At 45.5% G+C, this 17,481-nt stretch overlaps 2 protein-coding genes across 3 annotated transcripts; both read right to left on the bottom strand.

Annotated features, from left to right (window-relative positions):
- Positions 1–86: 86 nt before the first annotated feature.
- On the bottom strand, positions 87–3,141 carry cbln12 (cerebellin 12). Of its 2 annotated transcripts, XM_046359338.1 has the most exons (4): positions 2,969–3,141; positions 1,280–1,404; positions 972–1,091; positions 87–856 (listed from the first exon to the last, which is right to left on the bottom strand). In XM_046359338.1, exons 1-4 carry the CDS (start codon positions 3,003–3,005, stop codon positions 659–661), a joined length of 480 nt encoding a protein of 159 aa, XP_046215294.1. In that variant the 5' UTR covers positions 3,006–3,141; the 3' UTR covers positions 87–658. The 2 variants fall into 2 exon arrangements, with proteins under 2 accessions (XP_046215294.1, XP_046215293.1); XM_046359337.1 differs by lacking the exon at positions 2,969–3,141 and having other exon boundaries at positions 1,280–2,145.
- A 92-nt stretch (positions 3,142–3,233) lies between these two features.
- LOC124041591 (E3 ubiquitin/ISG15 ligase TRIM25-like) lies at positions 3,234–16,732 on the bottom strand. The gene is made up of 8 exons (XM_046359336.1): positions 16,671–16,732; positions 15,284–15,825; positions 15,111–15,206; positions 14,730–14,963; positions 12,472–12,494; positions 12,199–12,344; positions 11,817–12,088; positions 3,234–4,255 (listed from the first exon to the last, which is right to left on the bottom strand). Exons 2-8 carry the CDS (start codon positions 15,779–15,781, stop codon positions 3,986–3,988), a joined length of 1,539 nt encoding a protein of 512 aa, XP_046215292.1. The 5' UTR covers positions 15,782–15,825; positions 16,671–16,732; the 3' UTR covers positions 3,234–3,985.
- Between the last annotated feature and the right edge of the window lie 749 nt (positions 16,733–17,481).

The raw sequence follows: 17,481 nt of genomic DNA, 5'->3' as shown, positions 1-17,481 counted from the left end.
ACTACCAACAATGAGAAAACAAATCTAATTCACATTGTACCACTATAGACTTCGAAACTGCTCACCAAAAAGAGACAAAGCGTTAATGTATATATTCATTTTAATATGACCTGTTTATATGAAATCTTCCTAAGAGGTGTGCACACTGCAAAACATACTGGCAAATAGGGAATATAATTAGTTATGGGACAAGCAGGTTGAACAATGCAGTAAGCCAGGGTGGCTAGCCAGGATGGTAGGCAAAAATGCCAGAGATTCAAAAGTCAATGAAATGTTGTAATCAGGTCTTGCCATATTTTAAGGGGCTACAGGATTTACTTTTCTTGTTATGTTTAACAGTGTAAATGAAAAAGATACTACAAATTGATTGCACATTGCCATTTTTGTGCCATAGTGCGCATCAACTCTGGTGTCTGAACAAAAAATAGTCTCTCCTCTACCCTAAAGGACAAGTTACACACAAGCTGAACACATGAGACAATTCACATATCTACCATGCAAATTCTGTCTTTGTGTTTCCCTCCACCCCTCATCTTTTATTGTTTCTCTCAGACATTAAATTACATACATTTTTCAGTCTCACCCTTTTTCCTCCCCGTTCCTCTTTCTCTCCATCTTTTCCCTCTGTCCTCCTCTCTCCATCATGCAGGCAGTCTCCCTATAGGGGGAAAACCAAGAACCCGGAGAAGGTGGAATACTTCCAGCCACCCATCAGGTTTCCCCTCTCTAGTTTGAGGTAGGCCTTGTCTCCCCTCTCCATGATCACTAGGCCTGCGTTGGTGGCTGCTTCCCGCGTCACATCCATGTCCCCAGCGAAGGCTGAGATCATTGGCCACCCATTCAGCATCAGACTAACCTAGAAACAACCACACGGTTAGTCTCAATGTCAAACAACTAACTATTTGTGGGGACATGCATAGTGCTATGCTACATGCTCTATGTGTACGGCATGTACAGTATGTCTCTCTCACCTGGATAGTTTGTCTGTTGTAGGCCTTCACCACATGGAAGTTAAAGCTGTAGACTCCCCTCCTGGGGGCTAGGAAGACACTGCTCTCCTGGTCAAAGTGATTGCCCACATTCACCAGGATCTAAGGTAAGAAGAGAAAGTGAGAGAATGAACACAGGAGGATAAGAGAGATAGGGAGTGATGGGGTATAGAAATCAATCAAAGAGAAACACATCAGTCAAAGATAATTAATGAATAAGAAATCATTGGTCAACTTCACCTGTTGATGTACTACTTTATATGGTCAATATTCATTTAGAATTTGCTCACCTGGTCGAAATAGATGATCATGGTGCGGTTGCTCATGTCTGTGGGCTCGTGGTTTGTCTGGCGGGTGGCAGAGAAGGCCACCCGGCCGGTGCCTGAGCGCACTGACATGCCCAGGGCATTTCCCGCTGGCTCAGAGTTGGGAGTGGAGTCACAGATCACCAAACACTTTCCTTCCAGGACTATAGGCTCAGTGTCATTCTGGGCCTGGGCCCCTAGAGGCCCCCATAGGAGCAGCAGCCCCAGCAACACTGTGGGCTCTAAGGTGGATGAACAAACCACCCTGGGATACATGCTTTTAACTGTCTTTGTTTTGATTGTATACCTGTTATTAATTCTAGTATGGAGGAGAGTCACTTTGAAAGATTACAGACATAGATAAATATGCCCAGGCTAAATAGATTTAAAACGCTAAATATTCTCTCGGGTCACTCAGGTCCTAAAATGTCTCACAATTGATGTTGTAGCTGATATTCAGCAGGATCATTAGTGTCCTCAATTGGTTGGACTTGGTCCACCACCCTGTTCTATGACAGCAGTCTCCTATCCCACCTAGTGGAGACGCTATGTAGGAAGTCTCCCAGTAATAAATATAGAGGTTTGTCAACAGGTAGGACTCATAGACTGACAACCAGGAGGGTTTGGAGTTATCGGTGTTCAGTAGAAGTCGACGAAGTCAACATACAGTCTCTCCCCCTATTTACCCCACACTATCTATCTGTCCTTCCCTCCCTCTATCTCTCTCACTCTGTTCTCATGGATATCTCTCCTGTGATTCTGTGCTGGTTTGCAACAGTGGCAGTAGGTGGCAGGATAGCATGGGCAAATAGACGTTTGTGTGCGTTCCAATCTACCGCATCATCACACAGGACCTGAGAGAAGGAAGGATAAACAGTGGGAGGGATAGATGAAGAAAGGCAGAGTGAGGAATCTCAGCTACCATAGAAGAGGGTGAAGAGGATGATGAAGAGGAGGATATTGTTAGGGGGAGGGAGAGGGAATGAGGTAACGTTCTGGACCGGTGTCAGGGGAGGATGTAGAATCCAGGAGGGAGTGAGAAAGAAAGAGGGAGTGGGGGAACAACTCCGCTGAGAGACCATCTGTCTTTCGCACGCACTCTCTACCTCCTGACGTTCCATAACATGCCCCCCCCCTTCCTCGTACCCACCATGTTCACACATAGTTTCTCCATAATCCTCTTGTATTTTCATACAAATTCCTTAGGTGTTTATCGTTTCACAATTACATAAATGGTTACTGTATATCACACGGACAAGAAAGCACTTCGTCCTCAATTGATATTATAGATAGAACAACATTTTAGACTGTACCCCCTCTTTATTATGGGATTTTCTGACTTTCCTTCTAAAATAATCTCGACATGTCGTCAATTCAAGTGCAAAAAAGACACTCTGACACACCTCTCTGATGATCACATTCTCTATGACACTAGTGATTAACACTGTTTAATCAACCACACACTCTTTCTTCGAACACACACACCAACCCTAAATATATATTTTTTAGAGAGTTGGTTCCCAATATTCAACAGTCAGAAGATTAGCAGTTTTCCTGAACAATTCAAGATGTTAACACAAGGAAATTGCAGGACTATGCATTTATTCACTGAGTACTGTCAGGCAATCCTGGAGTCTAAGTTTAAGTTCATAAAGAAATAGTTGAGGGTATCACCTGTTTCAGTTTGAAAGGTGTCGTCCTTATTTTCCATATCGGGTGAAGTACAATTTTGCTCCTTGGAGATGGAGTGATAGTCACATATTCCTCATAACCACTTTCTACTCTGTTCTCTCACATTCTACAGGATCACAGAGACCTCCCTTTGAAACAGGCATCTAAATGGCCATGCCAGAGGACCCACTGTGTTATAATCTCTCTCTCTCTCTCCCCCCTCCCCTCTCTCTCTCTCTCTCTCTCTCTCACTTTTTAATTCTCTGTCACTCACCCACCTACTCATTTTCTCTCTAACAATGAAAGTGGCAGTGAAAGTATTGCATCTGAGACGTTTTAATGTTGAAGGTAATTTTGTGACATTGTTTAGTCTGACACGAACTATGACATTGATTTAAAGCATGTGAATCTACCTTGAGCATCTTCAAGCGAATCCCTTTCAATATAATGGCCTACATAATTTCACTTTTGTGAAAGATTCTAATGCCTGATGATTCTGTTATCTATACTACAATATGGTTCAGTCCACACACCTTCCATCTCTTTTTTTCTCAACACTATTTGGGTTATTTAGCTTGGTACACGAGTGCCCCAAAGAACCCATTTGGATTATTATATGCATAAAAAAATAGTCTAAACAAACTCAGAAAAGGAAATGGGACCCCATAGCTATGTTACATCACAAGAATCTAGAACTATCCACTGAATGTTACATTTTCTTTAGAATATTGTCCTGTAGTTTGGGTCCAAGTTGCTTGGGTCTTTCAAATTCCTCCAAACTATGATAAAAGTAGGACATACACATTCATTCATTACTGATTCAAAGTCATAGTTCATAGTACTTTGAGTCCTGAGCTCTGTAAGAATGTAGTCTTACCATTTGTCATGCTCACACAAGCTCTATTGTTCATCGTCCAATCCCTCATGAGGTCCCGGGAGATGTTCCAGAAGGAAACCTCCCACCAAGTCTCTATCATTGAACTCCCACCCCATTCTAATTCTCTGGTTCCTGATGATCTCTCACACCCTCACTATGGAGATTCTGCTATGGAGATCAGCTTTGTAGAGCCCAAAGCCCAGGCACACGGGCTGGCTGAAGGAGGTGGTGAAGTTGTGCAGGTGGGTCAGGGTGTTGGATGGCCCCACCTCGGAGAAGGTGATGGTGCCTGCGCCATAGTCCAGGGCCACGCCAACACGGTTGCCCGACATTCGACTGGAGATGCGTGTCTTCCTGCGGTTGTGCCAGGCGGCTAGCTTTCTATCATGCTGCTGTGTCAAGCTCCAAGACATCTGCAAGTCAAAATATCATCTAACAGTCAATATAGAAAACCAACCATTTCATTTTTTTATCACCATTTGTTTCTCGTGATAAAAGTTCAATTCAAAGAGACCAATTAAAGTAATTAACGATGTCTCTATCCACAGTTTTTATGCGACTAAAGAAGTGGCATCGCCAGAAATTTGTTGGTGGGAGGGCCTGCAGAAATGTGGGTGAATTGTTTTGCCATGGGGCAAGGAGAAAAATGTGCAGTTTTATAGCTAATCTCATTCTACACATTTTACCATGGGGTGGAGAGAATTCTTTTTATTTTTTTTATTTTAAAGCTAATTAAAACTAAAATATGGGTATGATGATTGTGATGAAGGCACTGGATTATGAGCTGTGTTGTTTGCTAAATGAACAAATTAAATAGGAATTTGCATGGTGCATATAGCCATAGAAGCACAATGACATATGCCTCAATACAGTCATATTCCTGACTTATTGTGTGGTGTGGCTTTCAGTTAGATATTTTTGGCAACCCATCCCGTGAGAGTGAATGTCATTCCAGGTAATCTGTTCTGTTATATTTAATCAAATCTGGCTAAACCAGTGCACTGCTTCCTATGAAATCTATCTGACGGTGTTTAGGTAAATGACAAATAATGTCCCGTTTGGAACACAAGTAAAAGAGCAGATATTGCTCAATCTGATTGGGTGGACCTGGCTCCCAAGGGGGTGCCTACGCCCCTGGAGTAAAGTCATACCATACAAAAATATATATATATATATTTACACTACCGTTCATAAGTTTGGAGTCACTTAGAAATGTTCTTGTTTTTGAAAGAAAAGCAAAAAAAATGTTGTCCATTCAAATAACATCAAATTGATCAGAAATACAGTGTAGGCATTGTTAATGTTGTAAATTACCATTGTACATTTACATTACATTTAAGTCATTTAGCAGACGCTCTTATCCAGAGTGACTTACAAATTGGTGCATTCACCTTATGACGTCCAGTGGAACAGCCACTTTACAATAGTGCATCTAAATCTTTTAAGGGGGGTGAGAAGGATTACTTTATCCTATCCTAGGTATTCCTTAAAGAGGTGGGGTTTCAGGTGTCTCCGGAAGGTGGTGATTGACTCCGCTGTCCTGGCGTCGTGAGGGAGTTTGTTCCACCATTGGGGGGCCAGAGCAGCGAACAGTTTTGACTGGGCTGAGCGGGAACTGTACTTCCTCAGTGGTAGGGAGGCGAGCAGGCCAGAGATGGATGAACGCAGTGCCCTTGTTTGGGTGTAGGGCCTGATCAGAGCCTGGAGGTACTGAGGTGCCGTTCCCCTCACAGCTCCGTAGGCAAGCACCATGGTCTTGTAGCGGATGCGAGCTTCAACTGGAAGCCAGTGGAGAGAGCGGAGGAGCGGGGCGACGTGAGAGAACTTGGGAAGGTTGAACACCAGACGGGCTGCGCCGTTCTGGATGAGTTGTAGGGGTTTAATGGCACAGGCAGGGAGCCCAGCCAACAGCGAGTTGCAGTAATCCAGACGGGAGATGACAAGTGCCTGGATTAGGACCTGCGCCGCTTCCTGTGTGAGGCAGGGTCGTACTCTGCGGATGTTGTAGAGCATGAACCTACAGGAACGGGCCACCGCCTTGATGTTAGTTGAGAATGACAGGGTGTTGTCCAGGATCACGCCAAGGTTCTTAGCGCTCTGGGAGGAGGACACAATGGAGTTGTCAACCGTGATGGCGAGATCATGGAACGGGCAGTCCTTCCCCGGGAGGAAGAGCAGCTCCGTCTTGCCGAGGTTCAGCTTGAGGTGGTTTTCCGTCATCCACACTGATATGTCTGCCAGACATGCAGAGATGCGATTCGTCACCTGGTCATCAGAAGGGGGAAAGGAGAAGATTAATTGTGTGTCATCTGCATAGCAATGATAGGAGAGACCATGTGAGGTTATGACAGAGCCAAGTGACTTGGTGTATAGTGAGAATAGGAGAGGGCCTAGAACAGAGCCCTGGGGGACACCAGTGGTGAGAGCGCGTGGTGAGGAGACAGATTCTCGCCACGCCACCTGGTAGGAGCGACCTGTCAGGTAGGACGCAATCCAAGCGTGGGCCGCGCCGGAGATGCCCAACTCGGAGAGGGTGGAGAGGAGGATCTGATGGTTCACAGTATCGAAGGCAGCCGATAGGTCTAGAAGGATGAGAGCAGAGGAGAGAGAGTTAGCTTTAGCAGTGCGGAGCGCTTCCGTGATACAGAGAAGAGCAGTCTCAGTTGAATGACTAGTCTTGAAACCTGACTGATTTGGATCAAGAAGGTCATTCTGAGAGAGATAGCGGGAGAGCTGGCCAAGGACGGCACGTTCAAGAGTTTTGGAGAGAAAAGAAATTGTAGCTGGAAACGGTTAAGTTTTTAATGGAATATCTACACAGGCGTGTTCCAATTGTGTTAGCTAATCCAAATTTATAATTTTAAAAGGCTAATTGATCATTAGAAAACCCTTTTGCAATTATGTTAGCACAGATGAAAACTGTTGTTCTGATTAAAGAAGCAATAAATCTGTCCCCCTTTAGACTAGTTGAATATCTGAAGCATCAGCATTTGTGGGTTCGATTACAGGCTCAAAATGACCAGAAACAAAGGACTTTCTTCCGAAATTGATCAGTCTATTCTTGTTCTGAGAAATGAAGGCTATTCCATGCTGGAAATTGGCAAGAAACTGAAGAGCTCGTACAGCGCTGTGTACTACTCCTTTCACAGAACAGCGCAAACTGGCTCTAACCAGAATAGAAAGAGGAGTGGAAGGTCCCGGTGCACAACTGAGCAAGAGGACAAGAACATAAGAGTGTCTAGTTTGAGAAACAGATGCTTCACAAGTCCTCAACTGGCAGCTTCATTAAATAGTACCCGCAAAACACCAGTCTCAACGTCAACAGCGAAGAGGTCACCCCGGGATGCTGGCCTTCTAGGCAGAGTTCCTCTGTCCAGTGTCTGTGTTCTTTTGCCCATATGAATCTTTTCTTTTTATAGGCCAGTCTGAGATATGTTTTTTTCTTTGCAACTCTGCCCAAAAGGCCAGCATCTCGGAGTCGCCTCTTCACTGTTGACGTTGAGACTGGTGTTTTGCGAGTACTATTTAATGAAGCATCAAATTCAAGCATTAATAAATGACAGCATAGGTTTCAAGTTTCATGCTGGCTAGCCGTGGGTGTTATCCTGGGAGAAAGTTAGAGGAGAGACAGGTGTCAAGCCATGGAAATGTGATAAGCATGATGAATTATTATTTAATATACCTTTTATGTAATCCCTTTTTTGTCCGAATAATATTGTAAGGCAAAATGTAGTGGTTTGATCAACATTGCGATGTTGGCAGAATCATTTTAATAAATTTCGAACCTATAAGCATTAATTATTCAAATTGGCACAAACATGAAATGATGGCTGATAGTCAATTTGTTGAAAGTAACGAGCTTTACAAACCAGAAACAGATAAGAGAAGACAGTTATTGTGCATTTCTCACCAGCTGTGTTACTCCAGCCCAGTCGGCAGGTACAAAAGTAACGTTGCGGTAGTTCTGTTCTTGGTCTATTTAATTTAAACTCTTTTACCATAGAAATAAAATGACAGCTGCTAATGGTAGAGGACATGTATAAATTGTTTGTTGTAAAATATGGTCTTTCTAGTTCATCCCGGTTCTCCCCCTAACCATCAGCTGGAAGTAAACATAGAGTCACACTATGATCATGTGGTGGTCCTCCCACTATGACTTGGGAAACCATGCAGTTTATTAGGCTACACATTAAATACATTATGATGAACTTCACAGGGTGGTGAAAGTGCATGGGGATGAGGTTGATGCTCTTTTCCAATATATATTGAGGGTCTTATTCTGGCAACATGATGATCGATACATGACTGCCGTTTGACAAAAAAAATATTCTCACTCTTATCCATAATGATCTCATGATGTAAACTAGCATACTCGCACACCACTGCAAGCAGTTTTTTTGTTTTGTTTTTTAACTAGGCAAGTCGGTCAAGAACAAATTCTTATTTTCCAATGACAGCCTACACCGGCCAAACACGGACGACGCTGGGCCAATTGTGCGCCGCCCTATGGGACTCCCAATCACGTCCAGTTGTGATGCAGCCTGGATTCGAACCATGGTGTCTGTAGTGACGTCTCTAGCACTGAGATGCAATGCTTTGCGCCACTCGGGAGCCGACGTGCCAGAGTAGGCACATTTAAAGCAACAGTTTTTGTGACAAGTTTAAAGTACGATTGATTTAAGATTTTTAATCTGTACATGAAACCATAAACGTAAAAGTACATTTTCTGTGCACTACATCATCACGCACTGATTTTTATCCCCGACAAGTCTGTTTGGTAGAAACACACCACTGGTGGGAAAATGCATATTTTATTTATGCATTTCTTTATATATTTGCTATAACGACACATGGCGAGACCCACATGCAGACAAAGGAGGCCGGATGGCCGTCGATGAGACAGGGAGGAGGGGTGGACCTGGAAACAGTAGACAAAGGACAGTGAAACAAGAGCTTAATCCTGGACACATGAAAGTGGGAAGTATACGGAGGGTATGGGGCAACCAAAGACGAACAGCAGTGGGACTAAGGACTTTAGAGATGGGGAAAGGACCAATAACACATCAGGAAAGTTTACGTGACTCCACCTGGAGGGGCAGGTCCCACATAGACAACCATACCCTCTGCCCAAGACGAGAGCGGGGAGCCGGAGTCCAGTGGTGGTCGGCATGTCGATGATACCTGGAGGTGGCCTTGTGAAGAGCAGACCGAGCTCTCTTCCAGGTATGCCAACAGCGGCGGACGAACATCTGGGCTGAGGGTATGTTGACCTCTTCTTCTTGCTCTGGGAAGAGCGGGGCCTGATATCCCAAAGGGCGAAAGCCTAGTGGCCGAGTAGGGAAGAGTGTTCCGGGCATACTCCACCCATAAAAGTTGCCGGCTCCAGGTGGTGGGGTTGGTTGAGACGAGGCACCTAAGCGCAGTCTCCAGGTCTTGATTGGTACGCTCCGATTGACTATTGGACTGGGGATGAAACCCGCAGGACAGGCTGGCCGACGACCCAATAAAGGTGCAGAACGCCTTCCAGAATCGGGATGAGAATTGAGGATCACGATCAGAGACAATGTCAACAGGGAGTCCATGGATTCGGAAGATGTGCTGCACCACGAGCTGGGCCTTTTACTTGGCTGGAGATAACTTGGGGAGAGGGATGAAATTTGCGGCTTTAGAGAACCTATCCACGACTATCATGATACTGGTCTTGCCATCAGACAGAGGAATCCCAGTGACAAAATCCAAGGATATATGGGACCAGGGGCGATGAGGAACAGGGAGTGGCTGAAGGAGGCCAGCTAGAGCTACCCGCTCAGTCTTATTCTGAGCACACACCTTGCATGCGGCTACGAATGTTGAGACGTCAGGAACCATAGTGGGCCACCAGAAGTGTTGGTGGAGGAAGGCCAAGGTTCGATGGGAGCTGGGATGGCAGGTGGGCTTGGAGGAATGAGCCCATTCCAGGACCTGAGCTTGGGCCGAATGAGAGACAAACATTTGGTTAGCCGCCCCCCCTCCGCACCGCGCTTGGCGGTTCTAAATTCTTATGATCGGTCAACACCAAAAATGGGTGTTCTACCCCTTCCAGCCAGTGCCTCCACTCCTCTAACGCCATCTTGACTGCCAGAGGTTTGATGAAGGCGATGAAGGACTTATGTGACATCGAGGACATGTTCTTGAGCAGAACGGGGGAAAACAAGTCTGTCGTCGAGGTAGACAAACACATCTATTCAACATGTCACGGAGCACATCATTGACCAGGGCCTGGAGCACTGTGGGAGCATTGGTGAGTCCAAACGGCATGACCAGGTACTCATAGTGTCCACTAGCTTTGTTGAGGGCCGTCTTCCACTTGTCTCCTTCGCGTAGTCAAACTAGGTGGTAGGCATTCCGAAGGTCCAACTTGGAAAAGATGGTTTCCCCCTGGAGAGGTTTGAAAGCCAGGGAGAGGAGTGGTAGAGGGTAACGAATCTTCCCCTTGCTGTCATTGAGGCCCCGGTAGTTGATACATGGACGCAGGGTTTTTTTCCACAAAGAAGAACCCTGCGCCAGCAGGGGACACAGAAGGACAAATGCTCCCAGCAGCCAGAGAGTCTGCCTCTGGAGCCATGAAAATCCCGAAACAACAGGAACATTGAGAGAGTCAATGAGAAGAAGTTGTATGGACACACGCAGGTTAACGGGCACCGTACTATGAGTGACCCTGCCTATGGTGTTTCCGTCCAGTGCTCTGGCGTCCATGGGAACCGAGAGGGGTTGAGTGGAGATACCCAGCTCCGATACCAGAGTAGCGTTCAGAGCTCCAGAGTCAATGAGCACCCGGAGAGATTTAGACCAGTCACCCCACAGCAGGACAGAAGAGAGTACTCTCACAGAAGAGAGTACGAGTACTGTGAGTTAGAAACCTCCCCGTATGACCTACCATGGTACTCTTACCTAGCTGATGAGTCTGGTCTTTTATTGGTACTGTAATGCCCTGTAGCACCACAATACAGGCAACTGTTGGAGTTAAGCCTCTATAGTCATTTCTGAGGCGACAATCTAGATCTGCCTAAGCACTGTAGAAAACGAGTCGCTCATTCTCGATGATCCCGAGGGGACTCGGGTGACTTCAGATCCTCTCGAAAATGCAGGTGTCGGGTTCTTCGGGGGCGAGCAGGCAGCCGTGGACGAACGAGTGGGGCTGAAAACAGACCTCTCCTTCCTGCGCTCCCATAGATGTCCATCAATCCTTCTTGTTAAGGATTGATGGACGACAGAGTATGGAGACCTTCCATAAGGCTCTGAAGTAGCTCCTCATGTTTTTCAATTGTGCCTCCCTGCAGGGAGACAGCGTTACAGAGCCGCTCCGAGTCTGCTGGGTCAGTCATGGCCAGTTCGTACTATAACGACAAAGGGCGAGACCCAGATGCAGACACAGGAGGCAGATGGTTCGAGTCTCTGATAGTTATTAAAATACAAGGGGGAGGAAATAGGCTGGTCGAGGACAGGCAGACGTTCATTAACCAGGACAGAGTCTGAAGGGTACAGGGGGGCAGGCAGGCTCGAGGTCAGGGCAGGCTGAATGGTCAGGCAGGCGGGCTCAGTGTCAGGGAAGGTAGAACAGATCGGAACCGGGAGGGCTAGAAAACAGAGACTAAGAAAACAGGAGCACAGAAAAACACACTGGTAAGCTTGACAAGACGAACTGGCAACAGACAAACAGAGAACACAGGTATAAATACACTGAGGATTATGGGGAAGATGAGCGACACCTGGAGGGGTTTGAGACAAGCACAAAGACAAGTGAAACAGATCAGCATGGGACAATTTCCATGAAAATCAGTTGCCAATTGGATGGAAAGCTAGTTATTGATTAACTTCCAGATCAGATTACAAATATAACAACTAACATGTCATGCTAGTCTTATTACCACAGTCCTTGCTATTATTAAATACCACATGAAGAAGAGCAAGGGGAGAAGAGTGATGACAATGTACCTTGTTATTTCCAAAGGCATTGCCCACCTTCCCCTTCCGCCCGATGCTCCGGTAGGACACCGCAATGTCCCAGAAGCCTTCTGCTTCCAGCTCCCAGTAATGGCTTCCAGAGGAGAATGTCTGGACAGTCAGGACTTGAGCCCAGTGATCGAAGCGGTCGGGGTGAGTGGCACACGGAAGGCGGTGTTTGACCCGCATAGCTGAACGCAGGCCATCAGAAATGCTCAGGAGAGGATGGGCGGAGTTAGTGTCCAGAGTCAACGGACTTGTCACTATAGAAATAGAGAAAGAGACAGAAAGCACAGAGAATGAATATGAATGAATAAACCTGAATTCATCCCATCTCAGATTTCCGCGTTGAAGATTCAGCTTGTGCACTCACAGAGCTCTCTCTTGAGTTCGGTGAGACAGTGCAGCGTCTCGGTGATGAACTGTCGGTGCTTGCTCTCAATGTCCTCCACAATGTACTTCCTGTCCAGGTTGACAGGGTCAGGGGTGAACAAGGGGCAGTTCAGGTCCACAAGCAGCCTGTTATAGAGCACAGCAGGTTAGACACAAATCATGTTATACTCAAACATACGTACATACACAATTGCGCGCACACACAAACAGAAACAAACAATATCATACTATTGAATACCTATTCCTTATTTACCTTGAGTCATCAGAATGAAATGCCTGTGGACAGAACAAAGAAAAGGAGCCAAGGACTGTTATAAGACTAATAATAATTATACAGTGCATTCGGAAAGTATTCAGACCCCTTGACTTTTTCCACATTTTGTTACGTTACAGCCTTATTCTAAAATATATATTTTTTTAAATCGAATCTACAGACAATACCCCATAATGACAAAGCAAAAACAGGTTGTTAGACATTTCTGCCAATTTATAAAAAATTAAAAACTGAAATACCTTATTTACATAAATATTCAGACCCTTTGCTATGAGACTTGAAATTGAGCTCAGGTTCACCCTGTTTCCATTGATCATCCTCGAGATGTTTCAACAACTTGATTGGAGTCCACCTGTGGTAAATTCAATTGATTGGACATGATTTGGAAAGGCACACACCTATCCATATAAGGTCTCACAGTTGACAGTGCATGTCAGAGTAAAAAACCAAGCCATGAGGTTGAAGGAGTTGTCCGTAGAGCTCCGAGACAGGATTGTGTCAAGGCACAGATCTGGGGAAGGGTACCAAAACATTTCTGCAGCTTTGAAGGTCCCCAAGAATACAGTGAACTCATTCTTAAATGGTAGAAGTTTGGAACCACCAAGACTCTTCTTAGATCAGGTCACCCGGCCAAGAACCCAATGGTCATGATGGTTCCTCTCTGGAGAGAGGAACCAATCAGGCCTTATCAGGCCTTATGGTAGTGGCCAGACGGAAGCCACTTCTCAGTAAAAGGCACATGACAGCCCGCTTGGAGTTTGTCAAAAGGCATCTAAAGTACTCTCAGACCATGAGAAACAAGATACTCTGGTCTGATGAAACCAAGATTGAACTCTTTGGACTGAATCCCAAGCGTCACGTCTGGAGAAAACCTGGTAAAATCCCTACGGTGAAGCATGGTGGTGGCAGCATCATGCTGTGGGGATGTTTTTCAGTGGCAGGTACTGGGAGACTAGTTAGGATCGAGGGAAATATGAATGGAGAAAAGTACGGAGAGATCCACGATGAAAACCTGCTCCAGAGCACTCAGGACTTTTGACTGGGGTGAAGGTTTACAACGACCCTAAGCACACAGCCAAGACAACGCAGGGGTGGCTTTGGGTCAAGTCTCAGAATGTCCTTGAGTGGCCCAGCCAGAGCCCGGACTTGAACCTGATCGAACATCTCTGGAGAGACCTGAAAATAGCTGTGCAGTGACGCTCCCCATCCAACCTGACAGAACTTGAGAGGATCTGTAGAGAAGAATGGGAGAAACTCCCCAAATACTGTTGTGCCAAACGTGTAGCTTCATACCCAAGAATACTCAAGGCTGTAATCGCTGCTAAAGGTGCTTCAACATAGTTCTGACGAAACGGTCTGAATAGTAAATGTTATATTTCTGTTTAAAAAATTTCCCTGATTTGTATATTTGCTAAAAATTCTAAAAACCTGTTTTTGCTTGTCATTATGGGGTATTGTGTGTAGATTGATGAAGGGGAAAAACAATTTAATCCATTTTAAAATAAGGCTGTAACGTAACAAAATGTGGAAAAAGTCAAGGGGTCTGAATACTTTCCGATGCACAGTAATTCACCGTTATTCATGGTTGTAAGACAATAACACAAAACTGTTAATAAAGTTATTTAAATGTACTATCTTTAAAAAAAGAGGCATTCATTGACAGCTAATCAATAAAAGCAGAAAGCCTTCATTGCCACAGTACAAATCCTGCATGAATGGCACTGTGAATCACCCCCAGATGGACAGGGAGGTAAACAGATTAGTTGAAATCCTCCGCTATGCAGTGTACAACATATGCTGTCTTGTAAGTAAATAGGTGGTTAAAACGTTGCAGTACAGTACAGAAGTGAATGTTCAGATTCAGAATGATTACCAGAATAGTGACCTATGCCATCAAATTATTTGAGAGGATGGCTTTGATGAATTCCGTTTGTTTGAGGATACTCAAAGGTTGTGTCTAACGCACAGACATTAACTGCCTGAAATGGTTACTGTGAAGTTGGATATGTATTGTTTTATTGCAAAACTGAGGTCCTAACTCTTGCGTGGTCACTAATGACACAATGGCACTTGCCCCAAAAGTAGGCTGTAAACTCCACTACCCTGGCGGAATATCCAACCTGTTTTCTCTTCCATGGTATCCAAATCATCCCCAGATTCCAATTGGCTCCTTCAAACCCTCTCCTCTCTCTAGTCATCTTGGTACCCGGTAAAAGGGTTCATAATAAACATCTCACCCAGATGAGCAGGAAGGGGTCTGTCTCCTCCAGCAAGGATGCCAGGTAGTGGTGAATGTCCTGGGTCTTACTCAGGTCCACCCTCACCCTGCTGCAGTCGTTCTGCAGGCGCTCCCTGACCTTCTGCCTCTCCCTCAAGGTGCTCTCCCTCAGGGCCAGCACTAGCCTCTCCACCTGCAGCTGCAGATCTACACCCATACGTTCCACCTGGGAGTCATTTGCCACAGACATGTCCTGCAGGGGGACAACAACCATCACTGTATATTTTTAAGGTTAGGACAGGACTCAGCTTTCAGGCCGAATAGAAGCTTGGACCGATTAATATAAGCATGAACAGGAAATTGATGGACCTGCTATAAGAATGTGTGTGTGGTCACTCACTGTTATAGTGAGGTCAGTGTTCTGGTACTCTTGGAGGATCCGTTCACCGTCATTCAGCTTTTCATCTGCTTTCTGGAGAAGGTCCTTGAGGAGGACCTGTGGAAACACGGATTTAGAACTGTTATAGTCACACTATAACACCAGCTGTAGGGAACAACAGGTTGTTTACTGACCTTGAAGTCCTCCTCCACCTTCCTCAGTCCTTTAATGCGGTGCTGTGCATGGCCACCTTCCAATAGGCACTCTGAACACATGTACACCCGCTCGTCTGCACAGTAGTAGAGGAACATCTCCTTGTGGGCGGGACACCTGCGGTGAGACAGATCTCCCAGGGGTTCCACCAGCAGGTGTGTCTTAAAGGCGGGCCGCTCCAGGTGGGGCCGCAGGTGCTCTGCACACAGAGACACCTCACAGCGCAGGCAGGTCTTCACCGCCACGGTGGTCCCCGCCTCGTCCTTGTCCCCCACAGGTGGGCAGCAGTCACACGCCACTACCCCTTGTTCCTCCTGGCACTGTGCGCAGGTGAAGCGACCCCTGACCCCAGCCTTCCTGTGCCCCCAGGTGTCCCGTACGCAGGCCGGGCAGAAGCTGTGGCCACACGGGAGGGACTGGGCCTGGCTGAAGACGTCACGGCACAACGAACAGGTCAACTCTTCCTCCAGGGACGCCATGTCAACCGATTTTGTCACCTCGAACACGAAAAGGGAAAAGGCACCTTTGCACACAAAAAAATCTAAATAATGTCAAAATCATTGTCAATTTGTCCAAATAATGAGCAGTTGAAATCATCTTAATTCCCAGTCTTAATGCCCAACGTCTTATTTTCTAGCCACTTCATGTGTAATTATTGCCTAGTTAACCATATTTTATTTTTTGCCAACATAGCTTGTTGTTCCAGCAGCTAGATACATCACTAGATGGCAAAATAAGGTAAACAACTAATGAAAACACTCCCTGAATCTGAATTTAGTTCAACTACCACCAAGCTACTGCAAAATGTAGTTAAATTATTAGTTGAACTACATGTAGTTCACTACTCCCCAACACTGGATAGTGACACTGTTTACTCATAGTTCACGTCAAAGTCACTTGTGTAAAAACTAACACTAGGAATTAGGTTTTAGGAACAGGGCTAAGTCAGTCCACTTCACCGGTGCCAACTCCTCTATTTATCTTCCTACTTATCAACCATTAAGCCTGTTTATAAGGTTTTTGGCCATTGTTCAATATTATTAGAACACCTCAAGATCTTCCCATTGTCTTAAGTGTCAGACATGACTACTTCTTCTCTAGTTAACTGGCATAACCTGCATCACTGAGTTTATTCTCATGCTACGGAGGAGTTACAACACTGCTTGACCTGAACCTTGTACCTATAGCGCATCCCAATCCCTGCCTGTTGCTATGGCGGCATCAAGACATCATCCTCCCCGCCTGCCTGTCTACATGTGCTCTTCCAATCTTGTTTACAATTCTCCAATATACATTCTGATATGTCATTCTTGTGTGTTTTTTTTTCAAATTGTTCAAAGGTCCACAATACAGTATAGTTCCCCTTACCTGATTGTGTCCCAGGTCTGTCACAGTGTGGCCATCGTTGGGTGTAGTGCTGTCAGTGTGTGTAGAAACCGGCTAATCCCATAAAAATGTCTGCTTTAAGCAGAGGGACTGACCTCTCATAGCACATAGTCACATGACCTACTCAGAGAGCAAGGGTGCATCTCAAGACTCTAAGGAGGCTTCCTCTCCTTATCTCCTTTCCTTCACCTGCACTGCTATGAAGGAAGTGTACGAGTGAAAGCAACTCTCCAGTAGGCAACTACCATATTACCTATCTTGGGTTTTCGGGTGAGAGCTGAAACACACACACTCAGAGAGAGAGAGAGAAAGATTATATTCTACAACCACCTAAAAGCAATTCCCAAACCTTCCATGACAAAGCCATCACCTACAGAGAAATAAACCTGGAGAAGAGCCCCCTAAGCAAGCTGGTCCTGGGTACTTGACAAATTGGAAATCATTTACAAAAAGAACGGAGCAAACTTAGAATGCTATTTGGCCCTAAACAAAGAGTACACAGTGGCAGAATACCTGACCACTGGGACTGACCAAAAATGAAGGAAATCTTTGACTATGTACAGACTCAGTGAGCATAGCCTTGCTATTGAGAAAGGCTGCCGACAGCAGACCACCTGGCTCTCAAGAGAAGACAGGCTATGTGCACACTGCCCACAAAATGAGGTGGAAACTGAGCTGCACTTCCGAACCTTCTGCGAAATGTATGACCATATTATGACCAAATTTAGATAAACTCCCATATCTATTGGGTGAAATACCACAGTGTGCCATCACAGCAGCAAGATGTGTGACC

Source organism: Oncorhynchus gorbuscha, linkage group LG08, assembly GCF_021184085.1.
Source record: "Oncorhynchus gorbuscha isolate QuinsamMale2020 ecotype Even-year linkage group LG08, OgorEven_v1.0, whole genome shotgun sequence".
Lineage (NCBI taxonomy): Eukaryota > Metazoa > Chordata > Actinopteri > Salmoniformes > Salmonidae > Oncorhynchus > Oncorhynchus gorbuscha.
The sequence above is the reverse complement of the archived record's forward strand: the minus strand, read 5'-3'. Positions and strand labels throughout refer to the sequence as shown.